At 40.9% G+C, this 17,883-nt stretch overlaps 1 protein-coding gene across 1 annotated transcript; it reads left to right on the top strand.

Annotated features, from left to right (window-relative positions):
- Window positions 1-11,334: 11,334 nt before the first annotated feature.
- Window positions 11,335-12,344, top strand: MTLN (mitoregulin). The gene is made up of 2 exons (NM_001433649.1): window positions 11,335-11,655; window positions 12,250-12,344. The coding sequence occupies exon 1, from the start codon at window positions 11,358-11,360 to the stop codon at window positions 11,526-11,528; it is 171 nt and encodes a 56-aa protein (NP_001420578.1). The 5' UTR covers window positions 11,335-11,357; the 3' UTR covers window positions 11,529-11,655; window positions 12,250-12,344.
- The last annotated feature ends 5,539 nt before the right edge of the window (window positions 12,345-17,883 follow it).

Here is a 17,883-nt window from a genome sequence, read left to right as displayed (position 1 = left end):
AATAAAAGAAAAACTAGAAAATACCGAAGTCGAAGGACTCACACTTCCTGATTTCTAAACTTACTACAAAGCTACAGTAATCAAACAGTGTGGTACTAGCATGAGGGCAGACACACAGATCAATGGAATAGAATAGAGTCTAGAAATAAATGCTTACCTATGTGGTCAATTGATTTTCAGCCAGAATGCCAAGACTCTTCAATGGGGAAGGGAGTATCTTTTCAACAGATGATCCTGGGACAATTGGATATCCACATGCAAAGGAAAGAAGTTGGACCCTTACTTTATACCATATATAAAAATGAAGTCAAAATGGATCAAAGAGCTAAACATAAGAGCCAAAACTATAAAATTCTTGGAAGAAAACATAGGAGAATATCTTCATGACATTGGATTTGCAATGATTTCTTATATATGACACCAAAAGCAAAGGCAACAACAAAAACAGGTAAATTGGACTTGATCAAATGTAAAACTTTTGTGCATCAAAAGACATTATCAAGATAGTGAAAAGACAATGCACAGAAAGGGAGAGGATATTTTCAAAGCATATCTCTGATAAGGGATTAATATCCAAAATATATAAAGAGCTACCAAACTCAACAACAACAAAACAAACAATCCAACACAAAAGTAGACAAAGAACTTGAATAGACATTTCTCCAAAGAAGAGATACAGTTGGTCAATTAGCACATGAAAAGATGCTCAACATCACTAATCATTAGGGAAATGTAAATCAAAACCACAATTAAATACCACTTTTCACCTATTAGGATGGCTATTATTTAAAAAAAAAAAAGGAAAATAACAAGTCTTGGTAAGTATGTGGAGAAATTGGAACCCTGGTACATTGCTAGTGGGAATGTAAAATGGGGCAATCTCTATGGAAAACATAGTGGAGTTTCCTCAAAAGTTAAACATAGAATTATCATATAATTTAGCAATTCCACTTATACGTATAAACCCAAAAGAAATGAAGACAGGCAAGCAAACAGATATTTACATACTAATGTTCATAGTAGCACTATTCACAATAGCCAAAAGATGGAAACAACCCAAGTGTCTATCAATAGATGAATGAATAAACAAAATATACCGTGGAATATTATTCAGTCAGAAAAAGCAATGCAATCCTGATATATGCTACAATATGGATAAACCCTGAAAACATTATGTTAAATGAGATAAGCCAGACACCAAAGGACAAATATCATATGATTCCACTTATATGAGGTACCTAGAATAGGTAAATTCATAGAGACAGAAAGTATAACAGAGGTTACCAGAGGGTGGAGAGAAGTGAGTCAGGGGAGCTATTAGTAGGAATGGAGTTTCTGTTTGGGATGGTGAAAAAGGTCTGGAAATAGTTGTGATGGCTGCACAACATTGTGAATATACTCAACGCCACCTAAAACTGATTAAAGTGGTAAATTTAATGTTATGTATACTTTACCACAATAAAAAATTTCATACATTACCGTTCAATCTTGGTACTGTAAAATTCTATGGGTTTTGACAAATGCATAATGTCATGTATCCACCACTACTGTATCATACAGAATAGTTTCATCAGCCTAAAAATTCCACTGCACTCTATGTGTTCAATCCTCCCCCTCCTCTCAAACCTGTGGTAACCATTGATTTTTCATTCTCTTTCCATAACGCTACGTAATTGGAATCATGCAGTATGGAGCCTTTCAGAGTAGCTTCTTTCACTCAGCAATACGCATTTAAGGTTAACCCATGTCTTTTGTGACTTGACAGCCCATGTGTTTTTATTGGTGAATAATATTCCATTGTATGGCTATGGCACCGCTTGTTTCTCCTTCCACCTATTGAAGGACACCTTGGCTGCTTCCAGGTTTTGGCAGTTAGAATAAAGCTGCTATAAACATTTGTGTGCAGAATTTATGTAGGCATAGTTTCAAATCAGTTGGGTTTACCTTTTAGTTTTTATTTTTAAGTGAACATGTAAAATTAACTTTTAAAAGATTTACAATTCTGTAAGTTTTAACACACATATAGATATGTGCAACCATCACCACGATTGGGATACAGAACGGTTCCATCACCTGAAAAGATTCCTTTGTGCTACCATTTTGTATCAGATCCTTCCGCTTCCGTAACCCTCGGCAAGCACTGCTATGTTCTCCGACCTACAGTTTTGCCTTTCCAGAATGTCCTATAAATAGAATCACATAATTTGGAATCTGATTTCTTCCACAGAGCAAAATGATTTAGAGATTCATCCTTGTTGCTGGATGCATCCGAGAGCATTCCTTGTTGTTACATTGTCTCGATGTACCATAGTTTAATCATCCATTTACCCATTAAAGGACATTTGGGCCTTTTCCAAGTTTTGGCTATTATGGATAAAGCTGCTATAAACATTCCTGTACAGATTTTTGAGTAAACATAACTTTTCATTTCTCTGGGGCAAATATCTAGGAATGGAATTGATGAATCAATTGGTCAGTGCATGTTTAACTTTATAAGAGCCTGACAAACTGTTTTCAGAGTGACTGTGCCATTTGGGATTCCCACTAGCAACGTGTGAGAGTTCCAATCTCTCAGAATCCTTGCCAGCATACTTGGTATTGTCATTCGAAAAATGTTTTAGCTGTTCTAATAGGTGTGTAGTGGTATCTCATTGTGGTTTTAATTTGCTTGTCCTTAACGCCTAATGACATTGAACTTTTTTTCATGTGCCTAGCTTCTGTATATCTTCTCCGTATATCAAGTGTGACAATCTTTCCCCATTTTTATCAGGCTATTTGTTTTCTAGTGTTGAATTTTTAAGAGGTTTCTATGTATTCTGCATACAATTTTTGTCGTACGGGTGATCTGAAAATATTTTTCCTGGTCTTTGACTTTTTATTTTCTTAACAGTGTCTTTTGCAGAACAAAGGTGTATAATTTTGATAAAGTTCAATTTATCGACTGTACTTTTTATCATAATAAGAATTCCTTGCCTAACCCAAGTTCATGAAGATTTTTTCTTATGTTTTCTTCTAAAAGTTTATAGCTTTATGCTTTACATTTAGATCTATGACTATTTTTTAACTTTTTATTGAGATTATGATGGTTTACAACCTTGTGAAATTTCAGTTGTACATTAATGTTTGTCACTTGTGTTGTAGGTGCACCCCTTCACCCTTTGTGCCCACCCCCACACCCTCTCTCCCCTGGTAGCCACTAATCTGTTCTCTTTGTCTACATTTTTAACTTCCACATATGAGTGGAGTCATACAGAGATTGTCTTTCTCTATCTGGCTTATTTCACTTATAATACCCTCAAGGTCCATCCATGTTGTTGTGAATGGGATGATTTTATCCCTTTTATCACTGAGTAGTATTCCATTGTGTATATATACCACATCTTCTTTATCCAATCATCAGTTGATGGGCACTTAGGTTGCTTCCACATCTTGGATATTGTAAATAATGCTGCAATGAACACAGGGGTGCATGGGACTTTTGGAATTGCTGACTTCAAGTTCTTTGGACAGATACCCAGTAGTGGGATGGCTGGGTCATAAGGTACTTCTATTTTTAGTTTTTTGAGAAATCTCCATACTGTTTTCCATAGTGGCTGCACCATTTTGCATTCCAACCAGCAGTGTATGAGGGTTCCTTTTTCTCCATGTATGACCCATTTTTAATTAATTTTCATATACAGTGTGAGTGGAGGGTCAAGGTTCACAATATGCTCAAGGACATCCAATTATTCCAGCATTTGTTAAAGACTATCCTATACCAACTGAACTGCCCTCACATCTTTGTCAAAAATCAATTGACCACATTTATGTGAGTCTATTTCTGGAATTTATTCTGTTCAATGTTATTATCTTCTTAAAGCTGAAGCAAAGGAAGATCTTAGGCCAACTGGACCTGTGAGCAAAAGGTTAACAAAAATTCTTCTCTAGAGGAAAAACTCACCTTGGGTTAATTTTCTAGCCCCTTTTCCCCAGAAGCCTGATAGAAGTGGAATGTCTACACTGCTAATGGTAAAAATGAGCCCTGATTGGTAAAATGCATCTGGATTGCACAGACCATGAATGGAGTATAAATGTCTGGTGGAAAACATGGCTCTGGGCTTCCCTGAGTATGGCGACTTGTGGCCCTAGAAGCTCTGCCTATGGAACTGTACACAGGATATCAGTTCCTGTTTGGGACACGAGCTTGGTGCCCACTTTTGTGATATCATTCTCTCACATTTAAGCTTCCACTTGGAATGCTCTGTGCACTGCCATGAGGCTCCTGCTGAAGGAAGACACCTGTCACTGCCAGGTCAGAACACTGCATCCTGACCTCTATCCTTCTTAGCAAACCCAATGCTAAGTGTGGCCTAGTATAGTCATCAAATGTGATTGTTTAGTTAGGCCTAAACCCACTGCTGGTGGGCATTACAGTAACCAAATAATTCTACCTGGTCCCAGTTCACGTAATACATCTGCTTCACTGTTAAAATACCTGATGGTCAAGAACATAGATTTGCTTGGGATCTGCGCGCAATTAGCAAAATAGTTACACCTCGCTTCCCAGTAGTGCCTAACCTGAATCCCATCCTCTCTTCACTGTATTATATTTATGATGTTTTTCTTTAGTGTCCCATTTCATAAAGATAGTCCACATGACTTTCTTTCACCTGAGAAAATTAATAGTACACATGGACCCAGGAATTCATTGAAACCTCATCACACTTTTCCAAGTCTTAAATCAAGATTCTAAGGATATCCTCTTCCCATAGGTGATCATTCTGATCCTGTATGTAAATGGTCTTGTCTTCGGTTCCCCTCATCTGCATGATTCTAAGAATGACTGTAAACATCTACTCACTGACACGGCCAAGACATATCAGCTGAAGGAAGGACAGTATCTAAGGAGAGATTACAAATTAATTAAAATTACCCAAGACCAACCACTAAAAGACAGAAAGATTTTTTGGATTAACTGGGTATTATGTACAACGGGTATCAAACTTCTCTGAAATAGCCAGGACTCTATGCAACGTGACTAAATCAAACATCTTAGAACCTCTCCCATGGAAGGCAGAAATGGAAAAGGCTTTCTGCGATCTCATGACATCCCTTCTACAATCACCTACTGGATCTCCCAGATTATCAAAAACCTTCTTTTTGTATGCAATGAAAGGAAAGGTTAGGTTACTATCCAAAGCTATTAATTCAACACGGCACATATCAAAGATCCCTTGCCTATTATCAACCTGTCTTGTGACGCTGTAGTTACGGTGCATCCTATTTGCTTTGGAGCAAACGCAGCCTCAGCTAAATTAGTGGCAGTATCTTCAGATCTCACACTAGAACTTTTAAATCTGATGGTACCATATGCAATTCATATTACTGAGAACACCTATCATTTTTCTGCTAGTTAGTAAATGAATTATGAAATATTGTAACTTTTGCCTTCTCATATTACTATCATTTGTTGTAGCACTCTCAAACTAGCAACTTTATTATTTTTCCTAGAGGTATAAATAATAATACCTTATGAAAGACTCCTGAGGATTGTGATTCTGCCTATAAGATTTGGCCAATTTGAGGTGATCATCAAAAATTTGAATCTCACTTTGGCTGACATCATAAATAATTGAGTCCAGCCCTGAGGCCTCAACGTAGTTAGTTATGGATAGCAGAATAACCTGGAGTTCACGCTGTTGATAATACTTCCTATTTACCTGGATTTTGTTCCACAGGTGAGGTGAAATAATCTATATCCAAACGAAGGGAAAGGCAACCTGGCCACCCAGTGTAGACTCAGGAAGTTGTTGGGACTTGTCCTCAAGCCTGGGAAATCTTGGGTCATGGTTTCTAAGCACTTTCTAGTGCCATCTTAAAATATTCTTAATTATTCTTGTTTGTGTCATAGTTGTTTAGTGTCTGTTGTCCAGAGTCACAAAAGCACATCGATCAAAGAAAAACCAAGACAAAACATGTTGACTGATATTCAACTGAAAACCAGACCTCTGGAAATGAAACCTCACCTTCAAGAAGAATCAGGAACAGCAATAGAACTCTGGATCATTCCTAGAGTATTTTCTGCAAGTCTGTCTGATGGAGGATTAAAAAGGGGGACTGAGAGAAAGATTTTCTGTCCTTCCAGAAAAAAATCATTGTTATCTGACAACAACAACAAATAACTACTATAACCAGTTTTAAACGCATCCTAATCAAGCCGTGACAACCTCGCATCAGTAATCACACTCCTGAAAACCAGCTGACTAGCAATGGCCTCCTTTCGATGAACAAGCTCCTGAAAGTCAGCCAGTCACCAACGATGTCACCTGCTTTCACAGTTAAAAGTTTAAAAAGATCCCTAAACATTCTCACTTTTGAAAAGCCACCAATCCCTGAACTCTGTGTTCCAAGACCCTCCACAGGAACAACACTCTGCACAGCTGAGAGACACTGTGCTTTAAAAGTACCGCTCTGACCCACTTACAAAGCAAGAAATCCAGCTTCTTCGTTTTAGATTTTAAGAAGTGGCCTCTGCCTTCAACATAATTATAATATTATATTATTTGTCTGGATTTTGTGTTGTTGATGATGTTTGTCAATTTTTTTGAAGCTATGACTTTTGTGATTTCTCATTACAAGTAAATGTTTATTTTTTATCCAAAAATAATTATTTCATCCAACAAGTATTTACTGGGCACATACTACAAGGATACAATGGTGAACAGAAACAAAAAATGGCCTCCACTCTCATGGAACTCACAGTCTAGTGGGCAAAGCCAGACATCAATCAAATAAACATACCAAAATACTCAAAATATGTAACCGTGTCCACTCCACCCATGAAAGAGTAACAGGTATAGGAACTGCTCTCCCACCATAAACTATTAAAAAGTTAAAATACATCAAACAACTAATTTCAGATATGGTATATCAGAGAGAACAGAATTGTGATTCCCTGAAAGAAGGGAAACAAATGAGGTCAGCCCTGTTATTGCCCTATTACTTTCTGGACAGAGTTTCTAGTCCACAGTGTGAGGGCAAAACCGAATTGAGGAGATGGAAATTGGAGTTCTGGGATAAAGAAGTGGCTAGAATTTGCAGGGCAAAGTACTCAAAATGAGGTTGCTGAACAGAGAGAGAAAAAAACGCCTCAGTGACCTATGGGCTAATAATAAACAGTCTAACATGCATGTAATTAAAGTCACAGAAAAGAAGCCCCAGGCATAAAAATATTTGAAGAAAGATCATCAAAAGTTTCCCAAATTTGGTGAAAACTATTAAGCTCACAGATTCAAGAGACTCAACACATCCCAAACAGAACAAACTTTGAAAAACCATACAAAACATAACATAAGGAAATTGCTGAAATCTCCTGATAAAGAGAAAGTCTTAAAAGCAGCCAGAGGAAAAAGGACACATTATCTACAGATAAAACAAAGATAGGGATTACAGCAGATTTCTTTTCTGAAACTACGCAAGTCAGAAGAGAACACAATGCCTTTAAAGTGCTGAAAGAAAAAACCTGTCAACCTCCAATCTGCCCGACGTCCACTACCATAGACAATGCCACCCTTGCCTCTTGTCTCAACTACTGGAATAGTTTCCTAACCCGTCTCCCTACTTCCATCCTTGGCATCTTCCAATCCATTCTCCAACAGAAATCAGATTAATTTTACCAATATGCAAAAAGGATCATGCAACTCCCCTGCCCCACCCCCCAAAAAAAGGCTGCCTATTTCACTCTGAATAAAATCTACCAAGTAGATGTGCCTGGGTGTGTGAGTTCCAAGTGTGAATCATTTCCTCCCAGTGCATAGGCAAGAATGCAAGGGATACCGTGGGAAAAGCGGAGCCTTGATTCTTCTCTTTGACAGAAACCATAAAGCGCTGCTTCAAGTCGCCTCTATTCTATAATTCTGGATACATGCACAGTAGGATGGTCTCCTATAAACCCGACATGTGGCCCAGCAAGAGGTCTTCTGAGCCAGAGCTCAAGGACCTATTGAGATGAATGCTCCATTCCAGTCATGGCAAAGCTTCACCTTTTATGGGGGCTTCAGAGTATAAAATGACTGCTTTGTTGCTTAGGGTCCTGGAGTTGCAGAGGAAACCAATTCCATTTAATGCTTTAAATGAACTTATAACTAATAAGGGTCTAATACTGTAAACGGTAAAATCTTTTCCCTTGGCAGGCACTTCAAACAACCAACTCAACAGTGGCAGCTAATATATCATTCAAAAGACACTCATGTAATCAATTAACTCATTAGATTTGACTATTCAGCCTGTTAATCCAAATTTAATCATCACCTCAAAGCTGGTTGATCATTACCAAGTCTACTAAAATGTGCCATTGAAACAATGCCCCCAGGAGAAATGTACAAAGTCTCAGCCCGGCATGCACAGGCTTTTTAAGAAGGATTTTAAATCTTACACCCCTGCCTCCTCCCTAGCAGCTCTGTGCTCCCCTCTGGCCAGTTTCCTCCTGCTAAAATAGGGCATTTCTATGGTCTCTGCCAGCTCTATGTGCCCAAGGTTTTCCCATGTTCAAGGCTCCAGTGTACATGATCTGACTTATTTGCAGCCCAAAGTCCACTTAGGGATAAGGCAAGCATCAAACAATCTAACATATGTGTAATTGGAGGCAAGAATTCCAAGTGAGGTTGAAATCTGCAATAATTCTGGTGGCCCAGGTACACAACCTCAGGCTGCCAAAACTGGCTTTTAAAAATGTCTGAGTGATTGAATCATACCAAACTCCTTATTTTACAAATGAAAAAACTGAGATCCAGAGAAATTTCATCTCTTCTTCTGATTTTCCTACTTATCTTTCAAGATTCAGCCACCCACCCAGAAGCCATCCTGACCACTCCCTGCTGTCATCAGCACCAAATATTTCTTGAGTGTCCATTATGTGCCAGCCCTTGTGTAGGAACTTGGGATTTACTAGTATACAATTGTGATAAAAATCCCTGCCCTCGAATAGCTTATGTGATAGCAAGGGGATAGAAAAACAATAAGTGTAATAAGTAAATCCTACAGTATGTGGAAGGCAGTAAGTACTATGTGGGAAGAGAATAGACTAGGAAAATGGAGATTAGGAGTGCCACAGTGGGGGTTGGTTGGGTTTGCGAGTTTTAAATAGTCAGATAGGCCTTGTAGAGAAGGTGACAGTTGACAAAAACCTCAAGGGGGTGAGGAGTTAGGCATGCAGCTATGTGGAAGAAGAGTATGCAAGGCAGGGGGACCACACATGCAAATGTCCTTAGGTAGCATCGTGCCTGTGAGTCAAGAAACAGTGAGCAGGCCGGTGAGAGGTAAGGGGAGGGGAACTAATCACGCAGAGCCTTGTGGACCACGGTAGGGGCTGAGCAGAGTCTGAGCAGAGGAGTGACATCATCCGATTCCTGATTTCAAAGGCCCACGCTGGTTGCCATACCGAGAACAGCATGCGGTGGACACATAGAGAAGCATGGAAACCTGATAGCGGCTATTGCAGTAGCTCAGGTAAGAGATAAACGCAGCTTAGGCATAATGGCAGCAGTAAAGTGAAAAGTCATGAGAAGTGGTTTAATTCTGGCCATATTTTGAAAAGAGAACCAACAGTATTGGTTGATAGAGTGGATGGAGTATAAGAGAAAGAGAGAATGTTTCTGAGGGTTTTTCCTTTTTTTTAAGTCTAAGCTATGCTCTTAACCACATATCCCAATTCATCAGAATGGGTCATAATTCTGTTTTTTCCATTTCATTCATTCTGCACTACCTGGCTGAGGGCAGATGTGGTGCTGTATTCACCTCGACATTCCCAATGCCTACTGCAGCATTCAATACGTATTTGCTGAATAAATGAACATTAAGCATGGCAGATATGGATTCACATCAGACCCCAAACTGTCTTTATCAGCTTCCTACCAAGATATGTTTTGCCTCAAGTCTGAAAGTCCATTTGCTAACTCAGAGGAAGCAGTACTGAGATACGGAGAGAGAACAGAGTCCTGCCAGCAAGATCTGAGTTTCCATAATAAGTGATACCTGAAGTCACCCTGTCCCCGGATTTTCAGGTGTGTGAGCCCATGGGTTCCTTTCGCTTAGGCCACTTTGGGTTGGGTGACGCCCTTGAAACTAAAAGCCCTACCTTATAAATAATTAAATGATATATAAAAAAAAAAAAAGAAAGAAAAGAAAGTCCATTTGCTGATGTCTGTAGAGAGGCAAGGTCAGGTCCCCAATCTAAGAGAGTTCAGGCTCCACATGCTGGTCTCCCTTTCATGGCTGTATTAGTTTTCTATTGCTGTGTAACAAATTACCATAAATTTAGCAACTAAAAATAACACACATTTATCATATCAGCTTTCCAGGGCTTAGCAGTTCAGGCACATGGGTCCTCTGCTAGGTTCTCACAAGACTACAATCAAGGCATCAGCCAGGCTGTGTTCTCATCTGGCGGCTGGACTGGGGAGTATTCAGCTTCCAAGCTTATTCAGGGTGTGGGCAGTCAACTTCCTTGTTGTTGTAGAACGAGGGTTGTAGCTTTTTGTTGGCTGTTGGCTGGAGGCATCCTGCTCCTAGAGGCCACTCAGTGTTAGTCCTGGCATAGTATGGCCCCCTAAATCTGTGCTGTCCAAAATGGTACCCACGAACCCCATATGTGACAAGTGTGACTGAGGAAGTGAATTTTGAATTTTTAAAAAAAATTTGACGAGTTTAATTTTAATTTAAAAATCGATGCTCAACTAAGTTATGGACAAATTTTTATGCGTCTTTGGAACAATGTGGCTACATGAATCCAATTTTTCAACTAAATTTGATGAAATCTAGATACTGATCAAGTATCTCCACTGAAAATTTACTGTTCAAATGGAGATACGCTGTTAATTAAAAAACCTACACCAAAATTCAACGTCTTAGTCTAAAAAAAAAAAATCTTACTAATAATGTTTATACCGATTACATGGTGAAATGATAACATCGTGTGTATAGTGGGCTAAAAATATTATTAAAAGTAATTTCATCTGTTCCTATTTGTTTAATTTTTTCTAATGGGTGCCAGAAAATTTAAAGTTACACATGGGGCTCGCATTCTGCTGCTGAGAAAAAATACAAAGACGCACCACCCAGGGCAGCTAATAATGCAAGGCAATAGCTGATTAACGTCAAACCGAAAGTAGTGTAGACGCCCAGAGCATGGAAAGGCGGGGACATCCAAGCCTGGGCGAGTCTTCGGGACCAGGCGAGACCAACGCACCTGTCAAGTTTCGAGCGGACGCGCCGCGGGACGCGCCGGGCACGCCCCACCCCCTCGGCCTCCTGCGTGAACGCGCTGCGCCGTTTGACCCCGCCGCCGCGCCGTAGGCCGCGCTGCACGCCGGGCGGGCGTGATGGCGGACGTGTCAGAGAGGACGCTGCAGCTGTCCGTGCTGTTGGCCTTCGCCTCCGGAGTGCTTGTGGGCTGGCAGGCGAACCGGCTGCGGAGGCGCTACCTGGACTGGAGGAAGCGGAGACTGCAGGACAAACTGGCGGTGACGCAGAAGAAGCTGGACCTGACCTGAGACCCCGCGCCGCCGGCCCCCGCGCGGCCGCCTCGCCTCGCCCACGCGGGGGCTAGGTCCGGCGCAGGTACCAGCCAGGCTCGCCTCCCACCTCCGCCCGTCGAGCCGGGCTCCTGCCGCAGTGTGGGTGAGCAGTACTTAAGGGGCGCACTACGGGCAGATTTCAGAGTCGGGCGGGCATCTTGCGGCGTGGGGGTGGGGGGACGTTGGATAGCTCGCAGGAGGTGACTTGCGCCCACAGACCCCAGAAGAAGGAAGTTGTTTTATTTTTCTTAATAATTAGCACTTTGGTGTCGTAGGTCAGTTCACTGCTTGTTTAATGGGAATGTCTTACCACGTGTAGTGTCGCTGCACCTTGACAGTAAACTTCAAAATGGAAAATACTAGAAAGAACGAACCGTGAAGGTGTTCTGCCACCCTTTTTTCCCCTTATCATTCTTTTCAGTAGTATCTTTGGTAGCAGCATGCTACGTCTTTGCATTCACGTTTTGTAATCTCCAACCTGAATTCTTAGGTTACCGGCAGCCTGGTAAAGTGGAAAGAGCAGGGCCTGGAAGTCAGGACCCCGTGCATCTAGTCCTGGCTTTATCATCAGAGCTGTGCGAATTTTCAGGGTCTATTTTCTTACCTGTAACACCGGATTTTACAGTTCATAGGATAATTTGAAATTAACCACTACGTACTTCTAATTTTTTTTCCCCTCTTTGTTTTTTTCCAACAGCTTGTCGAAGATGCATAAAGAACACTGGACAGAATTATTTTTCCTTGCACTTTATGAATCAATTTTATTTTTAAAATAAAAATATTTTAAACATCTTTGAACCTTTTATTAAAAGGAAAAACAGTATCTTGCCTGCCATGCAGTTTATTACATCAAGAGATCTGGATTCTCAGAGCCGATATGTTAGTGTTTTTGAGCAGATGTCTTATTTCTTAAGGAATCTCTGCTAGTTCTTTGGTACAATGGCAAAGCAGAGTTGGCCTAGGGACCATTATGAGTCCTTTTAGTCAGCTGTGTTACTGGACCTATTCAGAGAAGTAAGAGGCTGTGTAAAAATAACTGAGGTAATAACATATATGTAAGATCTTTGCACTTCCAAGAGTCACAACATACTCCAAGTACAGAGTATACATTTTTATTGGCAAAAATTTCATTTATGTCGTTATGGAATACACATGCGAAGGAGAAACCCTCTTGAATAGAGTTTAGTGATAAATCCCAACTATATTTAAAAATCAAGAGTGAGTGACCAAGTCCCTGGTTACTTTTGATTTGTAAAAGATGTTTTCTAAAACACTACCCTGCTCATCCCTATAAAGATTAATTTTGTGTCTCAGGAAATTTAACAGCAGCTCCATATTAATGTAAGAAAATTCAGAAAAGTTGTTCCACAGAAAGCTGGGATTTTTTTTTTTTTCCATTTTACTGAGGCCCAAATGCTTTATTACTTCCAACTTTATTTTCATCTGTGAGTGCAGTACTCCAGGACTGAAATATTGGTTCTTAGGCCTCCATCCCATCTGCGCTGCGGTTTGCTGAAGTGTCCTAGTCACCTTCCTCATTGAGGTTCAAAGAGTTGAGGCTGTTGGAGACAAAGTGGGTTTCTTAGGGCACATGTTGCCGCCCCACTGTTGGTATGTGTCCGGTTAAGGTCTGCGTGTTTGGGCCTATTTATGTGCCATGTTCCTGGTGGACCTGGTCATGCCAGTGCTGATTCCTTTCCCTTATGTGTGCACCCTGACACACTCACCTTCATCTCCTGTCTCACCTCAGTGTTGTGTCATCTCTGCCCCTCTGCCCCTGGAGTCCCATCTAGGTTCTTAGGTGGTTTTCAGCCACCCCGTGCCATTCTTAATCTTGCCCCTTTTTTGCCTACTACCTCTTTACACTGCTTGTGTGCTCCCTGCCCTGTGGCAGGCAATTCCCCTTGACATTGCCTCTGTTGCTGTTTCTAGCCGTCTCCCCTCACCCTGCTTAAATGTGTTTGTTGTTTCCCCTGAAAATACTGCCTCACGTGGAGATGTTACTTTTTCCATGTTAGCCAGAATTGGCAATGAGGACACTGGGAGACGGATGATGATGCCAGTCATGTAGCCTGGGAATGACACTGTTGACTTGAAATACGTGTCTCACACGCCTCCCTTCTGCCATTTGTCACTGTTTTAATCACAGCAGCTGCCTATACTGGCCCATTTTTACTTCCCTCCCCTGCCTCCCTTTCTGCTCCACATTGGGTTCCTCAGACTTCCTGCTCCATTCCACATTGCTTCAGCCATACCCTGGACCTTGTCACAGGCTTGGACCTCATCATCACGTCATACGTGGCCTTTGAGTTTCAGCTGGTAAACCTTCCTCTGAAGACAGCTCGTATCTTCCACATCTGCCTCTCTGCACTCAGAACTGCCCACTCTTGAGACCACTGGTTGTCCCACCCTGCCAGTTCACCTCGTCATTCATTTCTGGCTCCCTGGTTGGCTTAGATTCCATCCCTGTTATACACTTACCCTTCACCACTGCTTTTGCTCTCTCTTTGGGCCACCAAACTTAGCGGAGAGACCCTTTGCCTTTCTCCCTTGGCTACCACAAATGCATTCTAATTGTGACTGCACCATTCTTGTTTCTCCGCAGTTTCTCCACATTCCTGGAACTCACCATTTACAACTTTTCATTGTTAGAAGATCGCTCTCAACCATATGAGGAGATTAAGGCTGTTCAGTGGGCGCTCCCTCATCTCTCCACTTCCTCTAACTAGTTCTGTCAAGAGCAGTGGCTTTCAACAGGGTCACACATTATAATCATCTAGGGAGCTTTAAAAATACGAACCCCTGCGTGTCATTTCCCTCAGGTTTTGATTTATGTAGTTTGGGGGTGTTCCTGGGCATTAGGATTTTTAAAGCTTTCCGGGTGATGGTGATGCTCAGCTGAGGTTGAAAACCTCTGGTTTTCAGGCTCTGTCTCATTAGCTTTCCTTTCTCAGAAGAGACAATGCACCGGACCCTTCCAAGGCTGACTCCTCTCTGGCCTCCGCTGAATTCTGCATCTCCCCCTAGGACCTCCTTTGTTCTATAGTATACCATCTCTTTCTAGCGTTTTTGCTTTCCCTCTGCAAACATGCACAGATCTTGACTTAAAAAAAATCCCTTTAGTTGACCCCATCATTTGTTAATTAGAAAAAGTCGTCCACCGTCACTTTCTTCCTAAATGTTTTGCCCGTTAAGCTGCTTCAGTCTGCCCTTTGCACCCTCCAGAGCCATTGATACCTAATAGCTAGTTCTGAATCCTTACCTTTCACCTCCAGAGTATTTGATAATACCAGTTTCTCCCTTGAAACTCTCCTTCCCTCACCTCCCTAATAATCCAGAACTTTCCTGAGTTTCCGAACTTTGACTATTCATGCCTTTTCCAAGTTCCTCAAACTTCAGTCCTTGGTCCTCTGCTCTGACCTTTCCTTTGGCTACCCAGCCGTTCTCTAGGCTTAACTATCACATCCAAGCAGACTCCCTCTGAGATCTTACTGCCCCACCTGGTCTTTTAATTCCAGCTTCGCACTTTCATCTGCCTGGTGGACATCTTTGTTGAATGACTTTACTCTAGAGCTCAAATGCAATGTGTCCAGTTGTCTATAGTTCACTTGGCAGGAAATTCTGTACACCAGGTGACACTTCTGTGACAATTTTTTTTGTAGTAATACAACTTCATGTTTCTAGTCTGATATGCTAGCTTGTAAGCTCTTTGAGGTCAGTGCCATAAATATCTTGTACCACATATCCACCCAGTGCTTTGCAACAGTGCTCATAAATATTTGTCACTTTTATTTGAAGTAGATTGTTTTCTTCACTCTAGGACCCTGAAATGGCAAACTTTCTCTATTCTCTGTGCTGTAAACAATCTCCCATGAGTTGGGTCCTAGCCACCTTGTTCTACTAGTTCTACATTAGGAATCTCTTGGAAGCCCTTAAATTCTTTTTCAGTGTCCCCTGTGAGGAAGCAATACAAAGTTGATAGTCATTTTAACACGCTGATGAAGGAAATCATAAGTTTTATGAAATAGCTTCATCTCAAGAGAAACATTGACCGTGGTTTGCTTTGGTTTCTTTTGGCTACCTCACTGCAAAGCTTTCTTGTTTTAAGTTGCTTTGATTTTCATAATGGCATCAAGGGATGACAACAGAGAAGCAATGACTAGCATTAAGGTGACTATGCTGAGCACTACAAGAAGTCAAAGAAATGTAAATTAATGAAAAAGGAGGCAGTCAGTAATCTCATCCCGTTTAGCCCAGTGAATACCTAAGTAGTATTTCTTAAACTTGAATGTGCACGTGAAACACTGGGGTATTATTAAAACTATAGATTCTGATTCTGTAGGCTTGTGGTGGGGCCTGAAAATGTGCATTTCGAACAAGCTCCCAGGTGATGTTGATGCTGATCCAGGACTCACAGGAATAAATGCTTCTAACTGTGAATAAGGTAGAAAAATGTATAAAGTCAAAGTCATCTTTCCACCTGAGATGAACAAGAATAATAAACCTTTTTGCATCCTTCTTCATTGCTCATACGTATTCACGTACATAGGGGGGTTATTAGTTTATTTTTTACCAACACAGAGTTACGCTATATTTATGACCCTGTAACTTTTCCATTTAAAATATGGAAATGCCTATAAACCAGATACAGAATATTTTTCCTAATTTATTTATGGACATATATTTAATTTAAAATAAATAAGAATGTCATAAATGATGGATTGTCTTCAGTGCCTTTTTTTCTTTTTTGCTTCTTAGAAGATGACTTAGAAGTACTGATTTATTAATCCATTTAAAAGTATTTTATAGCGCTCATTATTTTTCTCTTTTGTTCTTAACATTTCTAATGGAAATACGATGTCTGGCTATTTAACTGAACTTTTAAGTATCATGAGCCATAAAGGAGAAATTAATTCAAAATAAAGACATAAGCTACAAAAAAGCATACAATACCAAGTGTCAAGTATACGAAGAACAAAAACTCACACTTCCGGTATACTGTAAATTAGTGCAACTCTGGGAAACTGGGCAGTATCTACTAAAGCTGAATACAGAAAGATGCCTGGTTGCCCAGCACTGGGCACATATGTTCATAGTATGTATATCTGTAAACAGCAGCACTATTTACAATAGCCCTGAACTGGAAACTACCCATGTGCCATGCCCAGAAACAGTAGAATGAGTGAGTGTATTAGGGAATATCATAAAATTGAAGTATCAGAGAGCAATGAGAATAAACAAACTACAACTACACACGATGATAAAGTGCATCTCACAAACGTGATGTTGAGTGAAAGAAGCCTGACAAGATGCTGACACACACTGTGTGATCTCATTCTGTAGTTTTAAAAGAGGCGAAACAAGTTTTTGCTGCTAGAAGTTAGGATAGTGGTTACTTTGGTGTAGAGGGTGGAACTGGGTAGGGTCTAGAAGGAGAGGAAGACCACTAGGGTGCTGGTAATGTTCTGTATCCGAATCTGGGCCATGTTATATGGGGGTGGGAGGGTGTTCACTGAAAATACAGTGAGGTGGACACTTGTGGTTTGTCATTCTATATTATACTTGAAGAAAAAAGTACATAAATGAACAGTAAGGCAGCTGGGCCTGTGGAACCAACTTATGTGTTGTACTGAAGAACATTCATTTACATTAGTGAAGTTCATCAATTGGAAAGTGAGCTCAGATCATCCTCCTTATTTGGTGTAGTGGAGAGTTTGGGAACCGGATTTAAAGGATCCCGTCCTACTTGGTGAAATGTTATTACAGTCTCCCTGTGAGTCGGTGTAAAACGGGGATCATAATTATTTGCTGACAGACTTTCTGTATAACAGACAGAATCACCATCCTCACAGAATTCAGGATGGACAACATGCAAAAATAGAATGAAATGAAACTTCAGCAATACCCCAAATAGCAAAGAATGAAAAGCTGCCTTTTGACATGAGTATGCAGCAAAACCGTGTCTCATCCCATGAAGGCCATATAGGAAAGCTATCCTTGCAGTTAACGAAAGAGTTTAAGATGCTTAAATTGTATCTTATGATTAGTTTAGCAAAACTGGCATCAGAAAACAAATGCCGTTAACATCGAGTACCCCGACAGAACGCCGTGATAAGACTGAGGTATTGTGGGACATGTAGTTTCGTGCGCCGTGGGGCATTCTCCCCGACCCCCGACTCCAATCCTTTGGAGTTGACAGGGAAACAAAAGATGAGTGCCGGGGCAGTCAGCGCGAGCTGCCAGCTCAGGATCTGGAGGTCGCAGGGTGGCTACCGCCGGAGAAGACGTTCCCCACACTGTCCTCGCGTCCGACCTTCCCGGCCCTGGGACT

The sequence above is a fragment of the Equus caballus genome, chromosome 15 (assembly GCF_041296265.1).
Source record: "Equus caballus isolate H_3958 breed thoroughbred chromosome 15, TB-T2T, whole genome shotgun sequence".
In the NCBI taxonomy this organism is placed as follows: Eukaryota; Metazoa; Chordata; class Mammalia; order Perissodactyla; family Equidae; genus Equus; species Equus caballus.
Note: the sequence above shows the minus strand (reverse complement) of the source record. Positions and strands in the feature narration are given on the sequence as shown.

Excerpts from the sequence above, each read along its gene's own strand:
- MTLN (NM_001433649.1), top strand. The coding sequence starts at position 11,358 with ATGGCGGACGTGTCAGAGAGGACGCTGCAGCTGTCCGTGCTGTTGGCC.